Here is a 25,100-nt window from a genome sequence, read left to right as displayed (position 1 = left end):
TTAAATTTAATTAAAAATATGTGTTACTAGCAAATTTTAACTATTAAATTGTTATTTCAATATCTATTTATTAAAAGATTAATTCTAAATTTTCAACTAAACTGTTTAACAGAAACGCTATTATAAATAAAGTCTTAAGGCCCGGTTGCACCAATGTTACTTTGACTTTAAGCGAAGCTTCAAACTATCTCTCCCACTCTCTCGGTTAAGAGAGAAAGTGAGAGTTTCAAGCCTCGTTCAAGTGAAAGTAACGTGCAATCGGCCTAAGACATCTGCGTTATCTGTCTTTGAACGATAAAGTTTACGTATTTTTAAATAACTATGGTTTTACAAAGCAACTTCTGTCTCATCTTGGAACATGCGACAGCACTGAGAGGTAATATCTGATGTAATTCGCAAATGTGCAGTACAAGTCCTGCCATCATATCACCTTTACAGGTACATGCTTTCATTGCATGGTGTGTGACCTTAGTTAGATCTAGGATTCGCATTACTGCGGTTTCATTAGAGTTAGGTAATAATCATTTAAACTTCACAACGGTTATGTTATTATGGTTATGTAACAGTGAGGTCTAAATATCGACAAAATTACAAGAGCGAATATAAAATTAACTTGAAATTTTTAATATTATTATTAAATCGTAAAATCGACTAATGTCAAAATTATTGCGTTAAATTCATCAAATGATAAAATGATAAATTTAAAAAATAAATATTTATAATTGGCACAAAATTATTACTAGATTAGACGCTTTGATCGAATATAGTTTTTTTCACTTGTTTCCAATTGGATATTTTACAGTTTTATGCGTTATTATACATTTTTTCAGCGATATTTTAAAATAATGAAATATAAGAATCTTGTATTACACATTTCGTTAAAACAGCTATGTAGAAAATGTATCTATCAAGAAAATGGAGTGTAGATATGTACTCAACTAACCTCCATTGTTTTTAGAGAGATACATATATCTTCTTTAAAATGTATGAGAAAATATGGAAGCATTTTCTGAATGAACTAAATTCAAAAGTTAAAAGTAATAGTAATTGATCACGTCTGTGTTTGAAAATAACGAAGATTTCGCCTATTTAACACTCATTAAATTATCATTTTTATATATCGTATATTAAATCAATTTTCGTTGTAGTTTATTAGCGGTTTTATTTTAGTTCATTGTAAAAAAAGCAGCAAAAACAAAAAAATAGAAAAGAAAGAGGAAGATTTAAAAATGATCTTTATGTATCTTATCTTGCTTTATTACATCTTTATTAAAAATATTACAAGTAAATAATAATTTATATTAATTATTATAATTATATCGCATAATTATAACTTGGTACATTTTTGGAATAACGAATTAGTATTCGTTATATTATAATTATACGGGATTTTTCGAGAATATAAATCGTAATGTGCGATTACAAGGCACTCTATATTCAATAGATTTTATTTAATACTATTATAGTGAATAGAATTCATATATTAGTGATTAAATGGCAAGAAGTAAAGTAAGTTTAAATATAATATACTCTATTCGTTCGTGATGGACTTCAAAAATATCAAAGATACACCGAATGGCGCATAGGCGTATGGCATCCTATCGTTCAATTAAAATTTGTGACGTAGGATGAAAGAAAGCTAGATAAAAGAGAGAAGCAAAGTAAAGTGAACGGGAAAAAATGATGGAATGTCAACAAAGGGAAGGTGTGACAACGCGCACTAAGTAAAACCACTATATGTATTTATTTATCGTAGGGGTTTTATGATTCAAAACAGTGTTGACGCTGTGTAAATAATAGCGCCCTGATTTGGTGACGTCGGGAACACCATCCATTCCAGTTCCGCTTGATTCTTTGTGCTATTTTGACAAAGATATGCTCGGAGAGCCTCGACGAATTGCTGAACTCCGTTTTTATCAATAATAGCTACGATGCAACCGCCCCAACTGCATTACGAAAATAACGATTTCATTTTCATTGTGAAGTAATAAAAGTGACAAATAATATGTGAAATTAATATACAACAAAATATTGAATAAACATTAATAATAAATTTAATATTATATTATCTGATAAATCCTCATCACAAAAAATACTCTGTATTTAGTACAGCGGAAAATTCAATTTAAATATAATTTACATTTTCTTGTCGTGTGTGAATATTATAATATTTTAAGTTGATGTAATAATATAACTTACCCAGCTCCTGTGAGCCGAGCGCCGAATGCACCGCAAAGTATAGCTCTTTCGACGAGCGCATCCACGCTAGGATGGCTGCACTCGTACAGTTTATAGAGACTGGCATGGCTCTTCGACATCAGGTTGCCTAGATGTTGAAGCTTCTCGTGTTCCATTATGCTGCCCTCCTCGTTTATATGGCGGAACGCGAGCACTCTGTCGGCCTCTGCGGTGTAAAAGCAGCGATGCAGTTAATCGAGCCAAGTTTACTGACCACCGCGATAATGAACCATTGCGCTTTTCAACGTGATGATGATTCAATGTAACATTTAACAGATATTTGCAGAGTGTTTAATGTGATGCTAATCGATTTGACATTAATTAATATGTGCGCTTTAGTAGCATTTACTATTGGGAAAAAGACAGATATATTAAGATAAGATATTAAGAAGGGAAAAATTAAATACAAAATTTAAACGTCATTTTTTTGTATGATTAATTTCTGCAATATTTAAGGCTCCATATATTTGAAAATGAATTATACAAAAATGAAATAGGCTGCATGTTCACTGCTATGATAAATTAATAGTGCAAAAAATAAATATGATTTAATTTTTCTCAAAACAAGAAGTTTTTAGTATATTTTTATAAGTCCATTCTACCAATTGCAAATGTTTTATTGAAAAAAATATTTTTATTCAAAAATAATCCGATAGCATTTTTATCGTATGTTTTTTTGCTTCTGACGTTACAATCTGGAGTAATTAACAGTGAGGGGTAAACAGGAGTCTTAAGTTTAGAAAGTTTAGAATCGGACCTTTCAAACCTTTAAAAGTTACAATCGACATATCTAACAAAATAATTTATAGCTTCATAGAATATAGTAATGCTTGTACATACACATAATTGATTTATCGGTGCAGTTTCATGCACAAAACCAGTAGATGCTATAACTTCTGAGATTCGATCTGCAACTTTTCACGCTGCTTTTACGCTGTTGATGGTAATATCGGAGATAAGATGGAAAATACTTAAATACTTTAATAACTCAGTTAATGCGACGAAATGAAGTTCGATTTCTAACTTTTTAATAAATTTTTAAACTTTTCTAATGAGCATGAAATTCACAAAGAATTGTAATGTATTTGCTTGCGTGAACAAAGTTAAGAATATATTGGCGCATAAAAACAGGGAAGGGTTTAAGCTCATTTGATTTATCGGATTTAAAATAGCGTTTGGCGATTTACCTAGCGCATAAAAATGGATGTTTTTACCTTGAAAAACGTGCAGAGCTCGTTGCTGCAGTTTGAACGTTTGCGAGATATTAAAGGAACTGACGAGAGACGTTTTCTTCAATCGTTCGTAATCCGTACTGAGGGTCTCGCAGATCTACGAGAAAAATTTATATTCCGTCGGTAATTGTCCTTGATTCATCATTAAGACATTCATCCGATATCAAGTTTAACACGAATGAATTGCACGAAACTTTTTTTCATTATCTTTTATAGCGCAATGTATGAAATTTCCTTTTCTGTGAGATGTGCTGCTTTAATAATCTTTAAGAAGATATATACCCTTCGTTGAGAAACTGTTATACAAGAGAAAAATATCTCCCTTTTTATTTATTGTGTTACAATGTGTACCTCGTCAAGAGTATACGGTTCTTCGTGTAGTTCTGTCATTACTACAGTAACCATCTCGTCCAAATCTAAAGCGAGCCTCTCCTGAATGTCGATTAATTTTTGAACACGCTCCCAATCCATATTTCTTTTCTTGGCTATTATCTAAACAGAATATAGATAGATTTCATTGCTCAGTTGAGGGAAAGGAGATCGTGATATAATATCGTGAAGAAATTATTGTGTATTTTCATGAAATTTATATTTTTTCTCATATATTATTAAGTTCAAGATATATGGTTTTTGAGAGGAAGTAAAAGCGAAGGAAATCGAATTAGGGAAGCTAAAAGTTAGAAAATGTCCTGAATAAGTGCGAAATGCATCAATCAATGTCATTGAAGAAGCAACGAGCGTGAAACGTAAACGGGAAAAGAATTTTAATCTTTGGATAATTTTTTGTGTTTATTTTTACGAATATTTAAAGGATTTGAAACATTTTGAACCAAGAAAATAAATTAAATAGGGGCGTATAATTGTATCGTCATTTAAATTGATATTTGAAAATATATAATATTAGTTGCGACGAAAATTTTTTTTCTTAAAAGATGCGATATTACTATAAAAAAAATATAAATACCTGTGCGGCAAATCGGCATTCCGCAACTCTGAGGTTGTAGTCGGCGGTTGAGGCTTTGTTATGATATGCTTGACTATGTGCTATTACGAACACTGCATTTTCTGGCAATGTTACATCAGTTGCACGCAGGGGATTAAACTCTATCAACTTAGCCGTACCTTTACGAATAAACAGACAATTGCGAAAAAACGATATATTTTGAACTTTTTAATATGAATCTAGACTCTTGTGATCGCAAAATTATATATATAAACAGTTTTGAGAATTACCATAAATAGATTGATTCACAAGAAATATTTTCTTCTAATTATTTAATTTTTAAAGATATATCTTACACAATTTTATTATGATTTAATTTCATATAAGAATAACAAGGAAGAATCAAGTGAAACTAACAAAAATAGGTGAATAAATAACAATATTTTATTCATATAAATTAATGAAAGTCGGAATTACCTGCTTTCCCAAGAAAAGCGATAGCTTGATCCATTCCACCACCTTGAGTGCCGATATATCTCTCTGCTCGAGCACTGATAGTTGCCAATTCATGCTTCGATAACTGGTGCTATAATGTACAAGTAGCTTATACTATTATCACAAATATCTGTGATAACGACTACAATTTCTATTGATACTTTATTAAGACGAGATAATAATCATAATCTGAATAATAAATATATTTATAATTTAAAATAACAGTTTGCGAAATAAATTTAAGATAAAAATAAATTTAAGATAAAAATTCAAACTAAAGAAATAAAAAATCTAAGCTTTATAGAAAGCTGAAAGGTATGTATATATATATATATATATATATATATAAAGATAATGCTACTTGAAAAATAATACAAAGCATTAAAGGAAGTATCTCAAAGATCCGCAGTATCTATGTCGCTTTCGATATCCGTTCGAGCACACAAAACCGTCCAAGACATTCCAAGGAAATAGGATCTAAGAGCATAGAAGAAGTAATGGAAGAATACTATACGAAGTAGTGATCGGTATTTTGATTCACTTGGCCAAACACAATACCTCTCAGCACTTAGTACTTGTGACATCGATAAATATACGATATCTCGTTTCTACATCGTTCGTATAAGTCTGTTGGAAAACAGAAAAGTCTAACTGGAGAATTAGGCGATAGAATTGCCGAGTATATAATCATGCATCAAAGTAGAAAATATCCAATTAAAGTCTAAAAGAGTAGTTTGCGAACTTTCGGAACTACATCCATTCATGCGCAGCACGTTGCTTGTTAATTATATTTTTTTACAACAACAATAGAACAGGGCTAATAAAAGTATGACCCAATAAACATAGCACAATTCATTTTACAAACTAGTATACAAAATTAATGTTCACAATAAATAATGTTCGAACATTTCAACTCACTTTGGAGTTTTCATCATTCATTATTCATAATGAATAACCTTCAAAATAAATTGAAACGTTCGAATACTTATTTATTACGAACATTAATTTTAAACTAGTTTCAGTTTAAAATTACTTGCGCTTTGTTTACCGCATCGCACTTTCATTAGCCTTACTCTATTATTGTATATTATTATATATTTTTTTTTAGATAGACATGACGCTTGTGATGTTATTTCGTAATACGGGGCGGAAGATGTGATAATATTAAACGTTTCGCGCGTAAGATGAATAATTAAAGTACTCACCTGACTAGCGTGTACGACCGAGAGGAGCGCGGCCGAGACCAACGCGCTGGAACTCGAAAGGCCAGAATTAGGGAGAATGTTTCCCCATACCGCAATCAGAATTCCCGTTGGAACTGACTCCGCCGGGATTATTTCCAGCGCTCCTTTTACACCGCATAGAAAATATTTATACCATGCCGGCCCGCTTTCGCTATCGCTAATATAAGATCTGAAACGCGGCAAAACGTGATTATGCTACATTTACACGGAAAGAAGATTTTGCTGAAGTATTAAACAATTTAATTAGATACAGATTTGAAAATAATTTTATTTGGACCCTCAGAATAATTATGTAGAACGCCCGAACTATTTGCCATAGTAACATTGCTCAAATTAGTTACTAATTAGTTTGGGTAAAGTTACTTCAGCGTTTTTAACGTGCTTAAACGTACCACATAATTATTTTGATGGTCTAATAACATTATTTTCACACAGATCTGTATCTAGTTAAATTTTTAGAAATTAAATATTTACTTTTAGAAATTAAATATTTCAGCAAAATCATTCATTCTGTGTATGTACATTTATAGAAATATTTAACTCTCGGTATTAAGGTGTTGCGAAAGGAAGATTATTATTGTCAGATATTTTATTCATATATTTAGTCCTTTTTACTGCCTTGTCTGTTATCATTGTAAAAATTAACGCGTACATATATAACGGAAAAATCGGAAAATCGATAATGGTATAGATTCGCTAAGTCTGTCATCTGAGTTATATGCTATCCGACGTGGTTGCGCGACATTGAATAATGAATGAGATTAAGAAAGTTCATATTATCTTCCTCGGTATTATACATGGAGCAAAGAAAGCACGGAGGTAATTTAATCCAAACGAGAGCGAGGTTGCGCGCGAGCACAATATCATCTGCTTTTCTTACATTACGCGTAGCACAAGTTCATTGGTGATCCGTTGTTTTTTTTTACTCGATCTTTACATCGTAAAATAACTGCCATGTTTTTTCATTTAGATTAATTTAATTGTGAATGTGGATTTTATCTCAACCAATGCGAACGCACGTACACTGTACGGATAAATCGCACATAATTCTAGTTTCAGCGTCATAATCCAAGATGGCCGCGGTAAGGGATCAGCAGGCTTAAATTGTTAGGGAGCTATAAGTGCTTATAAGTGCCTAAGACCACAACTGTGAGCACGACGTGCATTATGGAGGTGTTACATTATATGCCACGTGCGGTATAGTTTGCTATATATTAAATACGATATGTATCGTAAGATCTTAGTAATCTCGAGTTTCTTTAAAATGAATGTATCGTTCAATTTCTACAAACTATAAAGTTAATCGAAAAATTCTCAAACTTATCTAAACTATTGATTCTATTTATTGATTCCATCTATTGTAAATGAATTTAGATTCCTATCAAATTACACGCTTACCCTGTGTTGTCGAAACTGCATCGGAAGTCTTCGTATTTCGAATCTACATTGGTGAGATGAATTTCATTATCTTTCGATAATGTTACCGCGACAAGAATATCTTGTTCAATAGCCATTGGACAGACTGAATATCCGCAATAATCAATGTGCTCGCCTATCAGATTAACTCTGTAACGGAACAGAAGTATTTGTAAATGTATTTATAGTTAGCAAAATAACTTGCAGAATATCTAGAAGCTATGGCTCATTTTCAGAATGCATTTATGATGTCAGCGCGCATTTAATATACATATAATTACATTACATATAGAATTTCAGAAATAAAAGCGCATATTTATTAATAAAAGCGCATTCTGAATGGGTCTATAAATCTTATGTAAATGTCGCGTTTTCAAAGTTAAGATATAAATTATTTGACGATTAAAATAGAATCCGTATAATTATGTTATACATAATGTCTTATATATGTATTAAGTATCTTAGATAATAGAGTTTGTAAGGCTTAAATTTTTTATTAAAAAGAAATTTACCTTCCTGGCACTCTAACGATAAAGGAAGGCTCTACATTGTATTTGGTGATGAAATGAGCTGCCAAAGTCTTCAATCGCGGTAAAATATCAGTGGTAGGTGCCAAAATAGGCACAAGATCATCCGCCTCGACACAGGCTCCATTAGCTTGATAGGACATTTCAATAGACCTATGCAAAAACGTAGAAGTTCTCCTAAAATCGCGGGATGCTTCCAATTATCTCGAATGTTATGGAATAATTTGCATTACATCGTCTTGAATATTTTATCATCATTTTCATCGCACAGTTAACCTAACGAAATTATGCCATGTGATGCTTGATTAAATTAAGCTTAAATTAAGATTAAATTAAATTAAGCTTTGCTTTGGTATTGGCGGTAACTTTGTTGATAATTACGATACTATTTCAAGTTAAACTACATACAGGAAATGCATTGAATAGGAATCAGCTTGTATAGCAATACAGTTGCGCATTTCCAATTTAAGTCTTTTATCTTTGATCTAACTGTGATCATGTAATAAGAATACATTTAGAAGACAATATATAATTTATATCAATACAATCAAATAATGTCTATTCAATACTGGATGAAAATGTGAAGATTATTTTATTTAAATTAACGTAATTGTAATCACAGACGTTTTGATTCTGTTTCAGATCCTTATCAATGCTCCATGTAAATTGTTAACAAAATTCAGTCATCTAATATAAGAGTAGTAATGTATTAGGTGTTGGAATTAATTCGTAGCGTTTTACAAGTGATGGGAAGTACTTTCATTAATGTATTTTTTAATGCTCATGTGAAATAAATAACATTCTTTCATTAAAAAACGCTACGAATTAATTCCAACACCTAATAACAGTGATGTCATTTAGGATCCGGAACAGAATCGAAATATCTGCGATTACAATTATGTTAATTTAAATAAAACAATCTTCACATTGTCATCCAGTGTTGGCTCGAATAGGCATTATTTATATTGCATTGATTTATCTCAATCGAGTTTTAATACTTACGATTAGATTGACAATTATATTGATAATTTATATAATAATATATTAATTTCTCTTTAGACATATTTAAATAATTTAAAATATGTGTGTGTGTGTGTGTGTGTGTGTGTGTGTGTGTGTGTGTGTGTGTGAGACATAATATAGGTAAATATCTAGTAGAAATATATAAAGTATATTCTAAATACGTTTAAATAATTTCAATAATATATTAAATATATGGAATTGGTTGATATGATTTTTATATCTTCATAATTTATAGAAAGTAAAACGAGAATATTTTCAAGAAAATAATTCTTGACTTTAATCGTGCTATCACAAAACGATAATTTAAAAGATGACTCTCTTTTACAAGATTGAAAGCAAGCAATAATAAATAATAAAAGTACATACTAAATTTTTAGCGATTAAATTTCATTACAGTGTAAAGCCTCTATCTCTTGGGGTTCACTGGTCTTATTCAAACGTTCATTGAGGTCATGCAGTACGGCTCGCCTTTTAATTCTAGGAATGGCATTTGATGGAAATGACGTTTAACATGTATACACGGCGAAGTGGCTCGCAACGCAAACCGCATAACAAAATCTGCTTCATCGAGAAATTAATGACGAATTAATGTAGCATTATAAGCTGAATAAGATTTGCAAAGCCATTAATACATGATGGCATAATTACATTTGTTGTTGCGCTAGAAATCAAATGATCAACACTACAACAATAGGATAACTCAATATATCGACCTAATATATTTTACGAGTTTCTTTTGAAAATATTTATTCGTATCCATCTCCGAAGGTATTGCACGAAATGAAAACTTCCTTACAATAATTAGGTCTTGTTTGTAGTTTGCATTATCCAGTTTATTATAAGCTTTAATATTTGTTTCTTTTATCAAATGATAAGATGTATACATGTACAAATGATAATGTTGTCAATTATGGTCAAGTGCTGCATAATACTTCAGTATACTAGTATTTATATCAATTAATATTTATATCAATTAATATAATATTTAATATTAATATTTATATCAATTAATATAAAACAGATATTTTAAACATGCATAGTGAACATTATGCATGATAGGGAGGGGCTTAGTTTATTAATAAAGCGGAATCGCTAGCTTAAATGTTATTCTCTCTCTCTCTCTCTCTCTCTCTCTCTCTCTCTCTCTCTCTCTCTCTCACTCCCCCTTTCCCTCCCCCCTTCCTTCCTTCCCCCTTTGTCACTTCCCTTCTCTTCCTCTTTCTCTTTATTTATCAACCTGTGATATATACTGTAACAAAAAGTATGTAAAATTACATAAATATGTATATATAAAAATACACAATTTATGTACATATACAGGCTGTCTCACCTAACTCGAGCATCTGAAATATCTTGCTTGGTTTTTATAATATGAAAAAAATATTTCAGATTTCAGAAAGTGAAACAGTTTCGAGAAATATATATTTTGATTATGTTTTTTCTAGGTGGAGGTTCATATCAAAAGATATGAAGGTCTCCATTTTTTTAAATGGAATTGTATGTTTTTTTTATACAATATGATTATTCCTCTAATTATTCTGCATATAAAAGTATTAAAGTAATGATATAAAAAAACTAATAGTTTACAAGATATACTTTATACTTTATTTTGACATGATATAAAATATTAAATAATTCGTAAACTATTAATTTTTTGATAATCGTACCTTAATATTTTTATGATCAGAATAATGAGATGAATCAATTAGTGGAAAGAAAACACATAGTGGCTTATTTAAAAAACTATCTGTTTTGTATATTATTTTAAAGTTGTCTGAATTTGTTGCTCTCGGAATATGCAAGTTATGAATTTGTTGCTTGAAAATCAAGTATAAGTAATAACGAAAAACCTTAGCATGCTAACAAATAAGAGTAAAGTTACAAAAAAATTTCGTTACTTAAATGTAAATTTGTTATGATATAAGTTAACGTGAATCATATGGATCTGATATATAAGTGTTTTTACAATTACTCATTTCTTTATACTTTACTTTATATTATATGTGCTAGTCATAATTAATATCTTGCTCTACAGAATATAATAGAATAACTGTATGCAATAACTTATCAAATCGACTGATTTAAATCTGTGACAAACTGAATTCTCGATAACAACCGAGAAATTTAGTAAAACATCTTTACTCTTGAACAATATGTAACAATCTACTGAAGTATCTCTTTTTATTATAATGTTTCGAAATAACATGCTATATTGACTTTCGATTTTCAATATCATAAAATATCGAAAGTCTTTAAATTTATTTTTACATTATTTGCGCACTATTTACCCGCTGATTTTGTAAAACCAACTATTTTTCTCTTACAATTTTAATTATCAAGAGTTCCATTTGCTTTTTAATGAAAAATATATATATAAAGTATATGCCATGAATATCTTATACTAAGAATTGTACGTACAACTATATTGTATTCTAAATTGTATTCTACTTTTATCTTTTAATTTCATAACATTATCAACAATAACAATAGTATAAGGGAACGAGTACATTTGAAAGAGAGAATAATATCAAAATATATATGATGAGATATTGGAAACTCTATAAGAAATAGTGTTAAGGATGGCAGACTATGAAATTCGCGGTGATCTGTGGAACACTATGATCAGGAAAGAACATATATCGGATTGTTTTAAGAAAAATATTAGGTGTTGGAATTAATTCGTAGCGTTTTACAAGTGATGGGAAGTACTTTCATTAATGTATTTTTTAATGCTCATGTGAAATAAATAACATTCTTTCATTAAAAACGCTACGAATTAATTCCAATACCTAATATAAGACCATTTACAGATTCACAGGAGAGTCGATGAAGGCGAGAATGACCGATGATGCGTCATAAAGGAAACGTGAGATATCTTACGGTGCATTCCTAATTTGAATATGAGTTGTTATAAACGACATGTTAAGAAAACCGTCATTATACATAAAGCACTGAACGTGATAGGAATTTCGGCTAAACGAATGAATATTGCTATTTATTCGAACTAATTAGTTTGACTATATTAGTCATGTGATAATTAAATTAAATAGATTTATAATTGCAGTATTATTAAGAAGTTATAATTATGAGAGTTTGCGTTAAAAAAGGATATAAATTTTATATTTATATTCTTATTTACATCATTTTAGATATCTTCATTTATTGTGAAGCCCAATACCGAGAACCATGCAATCAATGTATTTAAATTAAAAAAGATACATTGTAACATTGTTAAATTATTTATATGTTAAGATATTTTTGCGTATTATTTTATCATATATTTTGCATATGACTCAATGAAGATATCTTTAAGTATATGTTTTTATTATTAATATATATGATTTTTATTATGGAAGATATTGATTACCAGCCGAATCTTTCAACTTCTAAACTTCTGACAAAGGACTTCAATAATATATTTTACATTATGATTAACATGTTTTGAAGTTTCAATTTTTCATCTGAAAAAGATAATGTAAACAGAGTTAATTAGCAAATTGCAAAAAAGGCACCGATTAAAACTGGGATTCTAATTATTAAAATTGAACTTGGCCTTTTATCTAACATATGTTATCACTTGTTTAATTAGAATTTAATTATTTTGTGAAGTAATAAAAGGTATGCTTTTTTGAATATAACAAAAAATTTAGAATTATAAAAATCATTTTTATTGCACAAAGATTTTGATATCATAAGAGATATTAATTGTACGGAATAATAAAAAGTATAAACTTAAAGTTCTAAAATAAGAAAGCACTAAAGATTTCCAACCAATCAAAAATATTGCAGTTATATGTTTTAATTCTAGATTTTAGTCTCCTTTAATTCTAGATTTTAGTCTCCTAGAAGCATATAATTAGAGTTCGCCATCCATGTGCAAAAATAATTTTTCCGCTTCAGAAATGTACATATGAAGTTATTTGTATTTAAGAATCGATTAAAAAAAGGAGACAAAAAAGTGTGCTATACACTTGAATCCTGCTTTAATTTTTTTCTATTTTAAATTTTTAAAACTAGAAAAAGATAAAGAATAAGTTAAATCAAGGTTAAAGTGGAAAATAATTTGATTGCTCACATCGCTAATTGACCAATTTAATATAAAATTTTTTTATTGGTAGTGTATAATACTGGAAAATTTCTAGGCATCGGCTGACATGAATAAATATATGCTATCGAAACTAACGAGAGTTTTCTACTAAAATTAATTTATATTAATAAAAATAAACTGTAGAGGAAAAATTTTTATGAAGAGATACTATCAATATTTGCTTCTGGATTTGGCTATTTGTGTGCTATATATGCATTGCACGTTCGTTAGGCACGTTCCTGCTCCTTTTCTCCTTTAAAAAGAAAAAAACCTAATAAAAAGACTGTAAAATTGAAGCTTCTTCTTTTTTCAAGAAAGGATTAGTAAGATAGTTTGAAAATTTGTTAATAATGAATCATTAGAAATATTACCTTCTGTGCCAATAGCAATATTTCAAATTCTCCTAATGTTTAGAAGAATACAATGGTAGATTCATTCTTATTTTCATGTTCAGATTCAACTTCTGGAATTTTTAATTTTGAATTATCTTTTAACGTGGAAGCCGTAATTTCATGATTGACATTGGATTTGATCGATTGCGTATGCAATTTTTGTATTGGTTGTTCAGTAAGATATTCCAAACAATCTTTTATAATAGTGTACGTTTCATTTTTGGACTTTTCTGTATATATTACATGTGTATAACCTTTAGACAAGCGATACAAAGTCATCATGAGTTGCATCATTCTTGCTTTATTACAGGGATTCTCCAACTTCTCGAAATATTTTTGCCTCAAAAATTTGTTAGACAAATATCTTTCTGACAACAATAAATCTATTAGGGGAATTGTGAGTATATCTGAGAAGGGTTCATAACTTGAATTTTTCACATATAAGTTTACATACTCTTCGAGTATATTTTGTACATTAGCATTGTCAACTGTAGGATACAACAAGGTATTCAATTTGTTAAGGGAGTCCGTTAAAGAAAATCTGTGATTTTCAGTTAGTTCAGTGGTATTAATCTCAGGTTTGTGATCATTGATTGGTTTCAATGTTTTTGTGATATTGACCTCGAGTTTGTGGTTTTCGGTTGGTTCAGTGATATTGATCTCGAGTTTGTGGTTTTCGGTTGATTCAGTGGTATTGATTCCGAGTTTATCTGTCGTTGATTCTTTAATACGAAGCTCTATATTTCGCAAGCAAATTTCCATTTTATCCAAAAATATTTTCGCATTACTAGAGAACCACTCCATTGAGAATAGCAACTGTTGGATAGTTTTTATGTCTTCAGGACACTTCTTCAAATCTTCCATAAAGATGTTATTAAACACATTCCTTGTCTTTTGCAATAAAAAATCCACGATCCAGATAGGTCCATAATATCTGTCGAACAAATATAAAGGTAATCTGTCCAACGTATATAGTTTTGTAGAATTGTTATCACTTACTAATTTTAGGATAATCTGAGCAAGTTCTCCGTATTTTCGATTCTTATCTAAAGCATTACGCAACTCATTCAATTTTTTATAGGCGGGTGTCAAATTGAAGGATAGAGAAGATTGTTTGTGATCTTTAATTGGTTTAGTAGAGAGAGCATCAATCTCGGATTTGTAATCTTCAGTTGATTCAGTATTGATTTCGGTTTTAGTTGCCGGAAAATAACTAATGTCCTCGAATGCATTTGATACTATTGCTAGAAGTAACACTCCAAATAAACAGTCCTTCATAGTCCTTGTATAATGAAGAAAAACTTCTTGTTTAATGAAGAAAAATAATAACGTTATTTTTTTAATATATCGATTAAGAAACACCGCGGAGTACACTTCAAAATGATCTGAGCTCCTTTAGTATGCGAGAGTACTTTTATAGTCCGATGAGATTTACAACTGAGGAATGTGACAGTGGTTTGTTTTGACGATACAGATAACGATATGAAAACTTTTAAAGAACTCTCTGAACGATTAGATGGTCTGAATACTTTTAGGTAAAAAGCATCAAAATTTTTCCTTTATCGTCTATGGGTATAATACTGGATATACATGTCACAGTTAAAGTGTTAACTTTATAATAAATATATATACTCACTATATTTTCGTATAATAAATAGAAGAAATCTGTAGAATTTTTATTTGTTAATTTCAATTGACAATGTGATGTCAATGAAATATACAGTGAAATATAAATAATGTATACATTTACGTATAGTAATATACAGTAAGTCAAATAAGATTGTGGTCTTACTGAAACTAATAAAAGATATCGCCCTAAATCTATCATGAATCCATAGAGGACACCTTTGTCCTTGATGCGCTATCAAGGAAGATTCAGTTGTCATTGAACTTTCTTAAGAGAATCACATTAAACGCCATGAGTACCAAATACGCATCACGCTATGAAGCTGTGTTCCTCTGTACTCACCCAAAAATGTCACAATTATCGGCTGCTAAATATATGAAAAAATCGAAATCATTCGTACAGAAGTGGGTGCAGCGATATAATGTCGATGATTTACCGGAACGTGGCTCGATATGCAAAGTGGAAAAAAAAGACAATAAAAAAATAGTAAATCTGTTTTCGCGGAATCCTGGCTTAACACTGCGTCAAGGACAAGCAAAATTGAAGCAAAAAGGTTTAGATATATCGTATGAAACTATTCGAATCTATTTCAAGGCTAATAACATGAAATGGTGCACGATCACGCTCTTACTTGACTTATATATACTGCAAATTTTTGGCCAGTAAATATTGAAATACACATAATAGTAACCTTGGTGGAAATAAATCGTTAAAATCGCTGAAATCTCTATCAATTGACTCATTTTATTATGAATTATACTGAAATGGGTTTATTGATAAAGATTTTATCGATTTATTTCCACCAGAGAACATTAACGTTTAAAAACAATGTTTAATCCGTTATCTGTTTAATCTAAAATCTTATAAAAATGAATACACTAAAATAACGATATATCTAATTGTAAAATAAAATAAATCTAAAATAAATAAAATATAACTAATTGTAAAGTAAAATAAAATTATTAATAAAACTGTAGGTAAGTTTAATATAGAGAAAAACTTGCTCTATATACAAACTAGTTAGTAGAGAAGTTTGAATATTTATTTCACATTTAGTATTAAATTAATCAGCTAATGTAATTTTAAAATTTGACTTAATCAATATGTAACAATATGTAACAATCTACTGAAGTATCTCTTTTTATTATAATGTTTCGAAATAACATGCTATATTGACTTTCGATTTTCAATATCATAAAATATCGAAAGTCTTTAAATTTATTTTCATATTATTTGCGCACTATTTACCCGCTGATTTTGTAAAACCAATTATTTTTCTCTTTCAATTTTAATTATCAAGAGTTCCATTTGCTTATTAATGAAAAATATATATATAAAGTATATGCCATGAATATCTTATACTAAGAATTGTACGTACAACTATATTGTATTCTAAATTGTATTCTACTTTTATCTTTTAATTTCATAACATTATCAAAAATAACAATAGTATAAGGGAACGAGTACATTTGAAAGAGAGAATAATATCAAAATATATATGATGAGATATCGGAAACTCTATAAGAAATAGTGTTGAGGATGGCAGACTATGAAATTCGCGGTGATCTGTGGAACACTATGATCAGGAAAGAACATATATCGGATAGTTTTAAGAAAAATATAAGACCATTTACAGATTCACAGGAGAGTCGATGAAGGCGAGAATGACCGATGATGCGTCATAAAGGAAACGTGAGATATCTTACGGTGCATTCCTAATTTGAATATGAGTTGTTATAAACGACATGTTAAGAAAACCGTCATTATACATAAAGCACTGAACGTGATAGGAATTTCGGCTAAAGGAATGAATATTGCTATTTATTCGAACTAATTAGTTTGACTAAATTAGTCATGTGATAATTAAATTAAATAGATTTATAATTGCAGTATTATTAAGAAGTTATAATTATGAGAGTTTGCGTTAAAAAAGGATATAAATTTTATATTTATATTCTTATTTACATCATTTTAGATATCTTCATTTATTGTGAAACCCAATACCGAGAACCATGCAATCAATGTATTTAAATTAAAAAAGATACATTGTAACATTGTTAAATTATTTATATGTTAAGATATTTTTGCGTATTATTTTATCATATATTTTGCATATAACTCAATGAAGATATCTTTAAGTATATGTTTTTATTATTAATATATTAGGTGTTGGAATTAATTCGTAGCGTTTTTAATGAAAGAATGTTATTTATTTCACATGAGCATTAAAAAATACATTAATGAAAGTACTTCCCATCACTTGTAAAACGCTACGAATTAATTCCAACACCTAATATATGATTTTTATTATGGAAGATATTGATTACCAGCCGAATCTTTCAACTTCTAAACTTCTGACAAAGGACTTCAATAATATATTTTACATTATGATTAACATGTTTTGAAGTTTCAATTTTTCATCTAAAAAAGATAATGTAAACAGAGTTAATTAGCAAATTGCAAAAAAGACACCGATTAAAACTGGGATTCCAATTATTAAAATTGAACTTGGCCTTTTATCTAACATATGTTATCGCTTGTTTAATTAGAATTTAATTATTTTGTGAAGTAATAAAAGGTATGCTTTTTTGAATATAACAAAAAATTTAGAATTATAAAAATCATTTTTGTTGCACAAAGATTTTGATATCATAAGAGATATTAATTGTACGGAATAATAAAAAGTATAAACTTAAAGTTCGTCTAAAATAAGAAAGCACTAAAGATTTCCAACCAATCAAAAATATTGCAGTTATATGTTTTAATTCTAGATTTTAGTCTCCTTTAATTCTAGATTTTAGTCTCCTAGAAGCATATAATTAGAGTTCGCTATCCATGTGCAAAAATAATTTTTCCGCTTCAGAAATGTACATATGAAGTTATTTGTATTTAAGAATCGATTAAAAAAAGGAGACAAAAAAAGTGTGCTATACACTTGAATCGTGCTTTAATTTTTTTCTATTTTAAATTCTTAAAACTAGAAAAAGATAAAGAATAAGTTAAATCAAGGTTAAAGTGGAAAATAATTTGATTGCTCACATTGCTAATTGACCAATTTAATATAAAATTTTTTTATTGGTAGTGTATAATACTGGAAAATTTCTAGGTATCGGCTGACATGAATAAATATATGCTATCGAAACTAACGAGAGTTTTCTACTAAAATTAATTTATATTAATAAAAATAAACTGTAGAGAAAAAATTTTTATGAAGAGATACTATCAATATTTGCTTATGGATTTGGCTATTTGTGTGCTATATATGCATTGCACGTTCGTTAGGCACGTTCTTGCTCCTTTTCTCCTTTAAAAAGAAAAAAACCTAATAAAAAGACTGTAAAATTGAAGCTTCTTCTTTTTTCAAGAAAGGATTAGTAAGATAGTTTGAAAATTTGTTAATAATGAATCATTGGAAATATTACCTTCTGTGCCAATAGCAATATTTCAAATTCTCCTAATGTTTAGAAGAATACAATGGTAGATTCATTCTTATTTTCATGTTCAGATTCAACTTCTGGAATTTTTAATTTTGAATTATCTTTTAACGTGGAAGCCGTAATTTCGTGATTGACATTGGATTCGATCGATTGCGTATGCAATTTTTGTATTGGTTGTTCAGTAAGATATTCCAAACAATCTTTTATAATAGTGTACGTTTCATTTTTGGACTTTTCTGTATATATTATATGTGTATAACCTTTAGACAAGCGATACAAAGTCATCGTGAGTTGTATCATTTTTGCTTTATTACAGGGATTCTCCAACTTCTCGAAATATTTTTGCCTCAAAAATTCGTTAGACGACAAATATCTTTCTGGCAACAATAAATCTATTAGGGGAATTGTGAGTATATCTGAGGAGGGTTCATAACTTGAATTTCTCATATATAAGTTTACAAACTCTTCGAGTATATTTTGTACATTAGCATTGTCAGCTGTAGGATACAACAAGGTATTCAATTTGTTAAGGGAATCCGTTAAAGAAAATCTGTGATTTTCAGTTAGTTCAGTGGTATTAATCTCAGGTTTGTGATCATTGATTGGTTTCAATGTTTTTGTGATATTGACCTCGAGTTTGTGGTCTTCAGTTGGTTCAGTGATATTGATCTCGAGTTTGTGGTTTTCGGTTGGTTCAGTGATATCGATCTCGAGTTTGTGATCTTCGGTTGGTTCAGTGGTATTGATCTCGAGTTTGTGGTTTTCGGTTGATTCAGTGGTATTGATTCCGAGTTTATCTGTCGTTGATTCTTTAATACGGAGCTCCATATTTCGCAAGCAAATTTCCATTTTATCCAAAAATATTTTCGCCTTACTAGAGGACCACTCCATTAAGAATAGCAACTGTTGGGTGGTTTTTATGTCTTCAGGACACTTCTTCAAATCTTCCATAAAGATGTTATTAAACCTTGTGTTTTGCAATAAAAAATCCACGATCAAGAGAGGTGCATAATATCTGTCGGACATATATAAAGGTAATCTGTCCAACGTATATAGATTTGTAGAATTGTTATCATCATTTACTAATTTTATGATAATCTGAGTTAATTCTTCGTATTTTAGATTCTTATCTAAAGCATTACGCAACTCATTCAATTTTTTATAGGCGGGTGTCAAATTGAAGGATAGAGAAGATTGTTTGTGATCTTTAATTGGTTCAGTAGAGAGAGCATCAATCTCGGATTTGTAATCTTCAGTTGATTCAGTATTGATTTCGGTTTTAGTTGCCGGAAAATAACTAATGTCCTCGAATGCATTTGATACTATTGCTAGAAGTAACACTCCAAATAAACAGTCCTTCATAGTCCTTGTATAATGAAGAAAAACTTCTTGTTTAATGAAGAAATATAACGTTATTTTTTTAATATATCGATTAAGAAACACACCGCGGAGTACACTTCAAAATGATCTGAGCTCCTTTAGTATGCGAGGGTACTTTTATAGTCCGATGAGACTTACGAAGAAATAAATAAGCCTTTCAACTGAGGAATGTGACAGTGGTTTGTTTTGACGATACAGATAACGATATGAAAGCTTTTAAAGAACTCTCTGAACGATTAGATGGTCTGAATACTTTTAGGTAAAAAGCATCAAAATTTTTTCTTTATCGTCTATGGGTATAATACTGGATATACATGTCACAGTTAAAGTGTTAACTTTATAATAAATGTATATACTCACTATATTTTCAGAAATCTATAGAATTTTTATTTATTAATTTTAATTGACAATGTGATGTGCTTCAATGATATATACAGTGAAATATAAATAATGTATACATTTACGTATAGTAATATACAGTAAGTCAAGTAAGATTGTGGTCGGTCTTACTCAAAATTAATAAAAGATATCGCCCTAAATCTATCATGAATCCATAGAGGACACCTTTGTCCTTGATGCGCTATTAAGGAAGATTCAGTTGTCATTGAACTTTCTTAAGAGAATCACATTAAACGCCATGAGTATCAAATACGCATCACGCTATGAAGCTGTGTTCCTCTGTACTCACCTAAAAATGTCACAATTAGCGGCTGCTAAATATATGAAAAAATCGAAATCATTCGTACAGAAGTGGGTGCAGCGATATAATGTCGATGATTTACCGGAACGTGACTCGATATGCAAAGTGGAAAAAAAAGACAATAAAAAAATAGTGAATCTGTTTTCGCGGAATCCTGGCTTAACACTGCGTCAAGGACAAGCAAAATTGTAGCAAAAAGGTTTAGATATATCGTATGAAACTATTCGAATCTATTTCAAGGCTAATAATATGAAATGGTGCACGATCACGCTCTTACTTGACTTATATATACTGCAAATTTTTGGTCAGTAAATATTGAAATACACATAATAGTAACCTTGGTGGAAATAAATCGTTAAAATCGCTGAAATCTCTATCAATTGACTCATTTTATTATGAATTATACTGAAATGGGTTTATTGATAAAGATTTCATCGATTTATTTCCACCAGAGAACATTAACGTTTAAAAACAATGTTTAATCTGTTATCTGTTTAATCTAAATTCTTATAAAAATGAATACACTAAAATAACGATATATCTAATTGTAAGTAAAATAAAATTATTAGTAAAACTGTAGGTAAGTTTAATATAGAGAAAAACTTGCTCTATATACAAACTAGTTAGTAGAGAGTTTCAAGTTTGAATATTTATTTCACATTTAGTATTAAATTAATCAGCTAATGTAATTTTAAAATTTAACTTACTTTAGCATTATAAAAAAAGTAACGAAAAAGTATCGTTACTTTTCAAGTAATGATAATGGTAACGCGTTACTTTTTTTGAGATAACGCGCACAACCTTGCATTCACATAGCTTCTGTATATAAGCTGTTCAGTATCTACTAAAAATCTTAGTACTAAAAATCTTAGTACACATAATATAAATCGTAGATCAACAGTAGAGTTACAATCGATTTTCAAATAATTATTATTTTGATGAAAACCTCAAAAAAGAGTTCTGAGTAATCAATGTTCATAGAGAGCCACATTAAATCAAAATGCCATGCTATTGTTTAAATTTGCATAACTCAAAATATATACAGTCAAATAAAATGTTAAATAGCAAATAACATATTCAAAAATACATATATTCTTGATAATACGCTTGATAATACGCTCAAGTTTAAGAAAAATGAGGAAAGGTCTAATTAAATGCTAAAATATACCTCAGAAACATTTCTAAATACTAATAATTGAAAGTAAAAATAATTGAAAGTAAAAATGCATTATAATAAGAGCTAGCTATATTGAGTATTGATATATTATATTAATGTCATAATGTAATGGCTATAGGGTAAAACTACTGAACAAATAATTCCATAAGTAATCATTAGGATTCGCTATATAATAGCAGAGATATTAAGGGAGCACAATATATACACTGGTCATAATACCACCTTCTTCTCTATGCTTTAACTGCTTGGAATTCATAGCGCATAAATCGAAAATATACTTTGAACAGTTAAAGTATGTTAGATACGAATATTACAGTTTGCTGCAGGGAGGGGAGGGGGGCAGTCCTTTAAGGATTACAGCGCAAAAATCAAAATTGTTTGGAAATAGCGAATAAATCGAAGATATTTTTTGAATAGTTACATAATGTAATTTTACAATTTTAAACGACTTATTAAGGATGAATATGATTGTTTGCTCCAAGGGAGAAGTGCCTTAAGGGATGCAAATCTCACTCTCTTTATACCCATTCTGTAGCAACAGGCGAGAGTCATCTGCTGTTTAAAATGTGAAACTGACAACATTTTCGATTATGATGATTTATCTTAAAAATTTGACATTTCGAATTTCGCATCGCGAAATCTTTGTTATATAATAAGGTACATAGAAAGTAAAAACAATTTTATTATATAATTTAAACTCAAGTTGTTGATTGAGACTATTCAAAAGATAGTCAATTCAGTCATTTATTGAGAGATCCGATAATCTCGAGTGTTCGCAACTCGCCGACTCGTATAAAGACACGGAATGGTTTCGCACTACACTTGGCGCGAAATGCTACTGCGTGTTTCTTGAGTTTATAAGCTTTAATATTTGTTTCTTTTATCAAATGATAAGATGTATATACACGTATAAATGATAATGTTGGTCGATATGCTGCATAATACTTCAGTATACAAGTATTTGTATTACTTAGTATTTATATTAATTAATATAATATTTAATATTTAATAATTTATATTAATATTTATATTAATTAATATAAAATTGATATTTTAAACATTTCAAACGCGCGCGCGTATGATTTCATCTTTGTTTTTTTTTTATTTACGAAAGATTCTATTGCATCTAATTTTTGCTTTTCCTAAGAATACAGAAAGGTCAACAATTTATTTATCAATTAAATGATTGAAAATCAAATTTAATTCGACGTTGTTGGTGAAAAAGCGTGCTGACCGAATATGAAATTTTAATACACAATCGTATCAAATATTTTTTTTTATTAGTTCTTAAAAATCGATATTAATAGGTGCTGTTTTTAATTTTATTCTTATTATGTAATACAGATGTTTGATAGAAAGAACATCTGCTGCTAATTGCGCGATCATTAGATGTAACTACTTTTTATGAATAAGAGAAAGTTTAACGTAGATATGACCGCAGGGATTATGAAAGACTTTTTCGGTAAAAATCATGATCATCTTAAAGCCGTGATTTTTCTCTCTTTCTTTTCTACTCCGAAAAATAAAGATACGACTGAAACAGTAATTTTTTTCATTAAAACTGAAATCTCGTGATCTCGAAACAGCGCGAAAAATTTCTTCCGCGTTATAAGTAGCATGAGTAAAGAATAGTCACTAAAATCTTGAATTTCATTTTGAAGTGAAGTAGGGATAACTTCATTATAACGTTCAGATTCTCAAATCGTGAGCTATTACGTGGTTTCAATGTAATTACACGGTTAATTAAATAATCCGTTTCCGTACAAAGTTTCTTTTAAAATTTCCGATTAAAAATCCCATAAATATTTTAGAAAATCTCCATTTGCTTATAAGGAAAAAACTTTTTGAAAACAAGCTGCAACCGAACTTCGTCGTACTGAACACAATTAAGAGCTAACTGGATATTAAAATCTTCTGCCAGACTTTGATACGTTGCATACACTATTTTACGATAAACGATTCGTAATAGCGTCGAATCAGCGATACGGTGCGACGCGAGAGCGCGCGCGAGGTTGTTGCGGCGCCGGCTGTGCCGTATCAGCTGTTTATTGTCGTAAAGCATGCAGAAGGGAACACCTTGTTACGTGGCGGCGGATTTTAATAAAGCGTCTCGGGATTCGATAAAACTTTGACAAGACGATAAGGACGTACCTCGTTCTGCAGAAGCTCGCCACGAATGACTGAATGACGCGACTCGTTATCGCCGTTGATTAACCTTATCAACACGTGATGCGTTTTTACGTGCGTAGTTGCATTCTTGACTCGTGAACCACGATGTGTTACTTATCGATCTGTCATCTTACGAAGTACAACACGTCGTCGAATGAGTCGCTGTTGCTGGTGTATTATTCGCCATACTGGATTGCGTTCAGAATCTTCGCCCAGGTTTAGAATCTTCACCCAGGTGTCGGTTTATCATTGTTGTTCATCGAATGTTAAACAAGGAAACGACACCTGGGTGCATTCAGATAACAATGAACGCGGCCTTACCTACCGTATTACTGTGGCGGGTTATTCGAACATGTTCATAATATATAAAACGTAGATCACTAACAAAATTTAGTCTTTTAGTTTTTAATCTTTAAGTTTTGGTGTTGAGAATTTCTTAAAATTTGGGCCGTATTATTGCGATTATTTTGAGCTCATTTGCTCGGATTTTAAATACAGGAACTTATCCGCAATTTGTACAATAATCTTAAATGAGAGATATCTATTTTTAAATTAGAGATCTGTTAACGTAAATATTATATATAACAGTAATATACATTTCCAGTTTTATTTAAAACTTTTGTCTCTTTTCTATTATAAAATATATTTTGATCTGTATTTTTAATATATATATATAATATTTAAAAGATCTAAGGGATTTGTTTTGAATGAAATGAAAGTTTTTTTGCTAAGAGAATGTATTATTTGATTTTTAAAATGTTAATTTGTAGGCAAAGCATTTTTTGCGTTATACATTTTCTACAATTAATGTCTATTTCTATTAATGTATAGATCAACTTTAATTTTGGTTTAATTAAATTTTTTTAATTAAATTTTTTTAATTAAATTTTTTTTTAGTTTTAAGAATTAAAAAAATTAAAGAGATTAAAATTAATTTACATTGATAGAAATCTGTCCATATTAGGACAGAAATCATACATTTCTACAGAAGTGTTATTATCGGTTACAGTCAG

The 25,100-nt window shown here is 29.6% G+C and overlaps 3 protein-coding genes across 6 annotated transcripts; all 3 read right to left on the bottom strand.

Moving 5' to 3' along the window:
• Positions 1 to 1,235: 1,235 nt before the first annotated feature.
• Galk (N-acetylgalactosamine kinase) lies at positions 1,236 to 24,296 on the bottom strand. Of its 4 annotated transcripts, none has more exons than XM_087413801.1 (10): positions 24,070 to 24,292; positions 8,081 to 8,272; positions 7,551 to 7,718; positions 6,114 to 6,321; positions 4,891 to 4,999; positions 4,435 to 4,592; positions 3,822 to 3,962; positions 3,453 to 3,567; positions 2,200 to 2,404; positions 1,236 to 1,946 (listed from the first exon to the last, which is right to left on the bottom strand). In XM_087413801.1, the coding sequence occupies exons 2-10, from the start codon at positions 8,236 to 8,238 to the stop codon at positions 1,769 to 1,771; spliced, it is 1,440 nt and encodes a 479-aa protein (XP_087269927.1). In that variant the 5' UTR covers positions 8,239 to 8,272; positions 24,070 to 24,292; the 3' UTR covers positions 1,236 to 1,768. The 4 variants fall into 4 exon arrangements, with proteins under 4 accessions (XP_087269927.1, XP_087269926.1, XP_087269928.1 ...); XM_087413800.1 differs by having other exon boundaries at positions 8,081 to 8,248; XM_087413803.1 differs by lacking the exon at positions 1,236 to 1,946 and adding an exon at positions 3,079 to 3,146 and having other exon boundaries at positions 2,234 to 2,404; positions 8,081 to 8,248; positions 24,070 to 24,296.
• LOC147907266 (uncharacterized) lies at positions 12,764 to 16,134 on the bottom strand. The gene is made up of 3 exons (XM_087413806.1): positions 14,597 to 16,134; positions 13,577 to 14,531; positions 12,764 to 13,458 (listed from the first exon to the last, which is right to left on the bottom strand). The coding sequence occupies exons 1-2, from the start codon at positions 14,873 to 14,875 to the stop codon at positions 14,472 to 14,474; spliced, it is 339 nt and encodes a 112-aa protein (XP_087269932.1). The 5' UTR covers positions 14,876 to 16,134; the 3' UTR covers positions 12,764 to 13,458; positions 13,577 to 14,471.
• Positions 17,830 to 21,313, bottom strand: LOC147907265 (uncharacterized). Its single transcript, XM_087413805.1, has 2 exons — positions 18,647 to 21,313; positions 17,830 to 18,528 (listed from the first exon to the last, which is right to left on the bottom strand). Exon 1 carries the CDS (start codon positions 20,021 to 20,023, stop codon positions 18,686 to 18,688), a length of 1,338 nt encoding a protein of 445 aa, XP_087269931.1. The 5' UTR covers positions 20,024 to 21,313; the 3' UTR covers positions 17,830 to 18,528; positions 18,647 to 18,685.
• Positions 24,297 to 25,100: the final 804 nt, after the last annotated feature.

This window comes from Acromyrmex echinatior, chromosome 15 (genome assembly GCF_024713525.1).
Source record: "Acromyrmex echinatior isolate Ae372 chromosome 15, ASM2471352v2, whole genome shotgun sequence".
Lineage (NCBI taxonomy): Eukaryota > Metazoa > Arthropoda > Insecta > Hymenoptera > Formicidae > Acromyrmex > Acromyrmex echinatior.
Note: the sequence above shows the minus strand (reverse complement) of the source record. Positions and strands in the feature narration are given on the sequence as shown.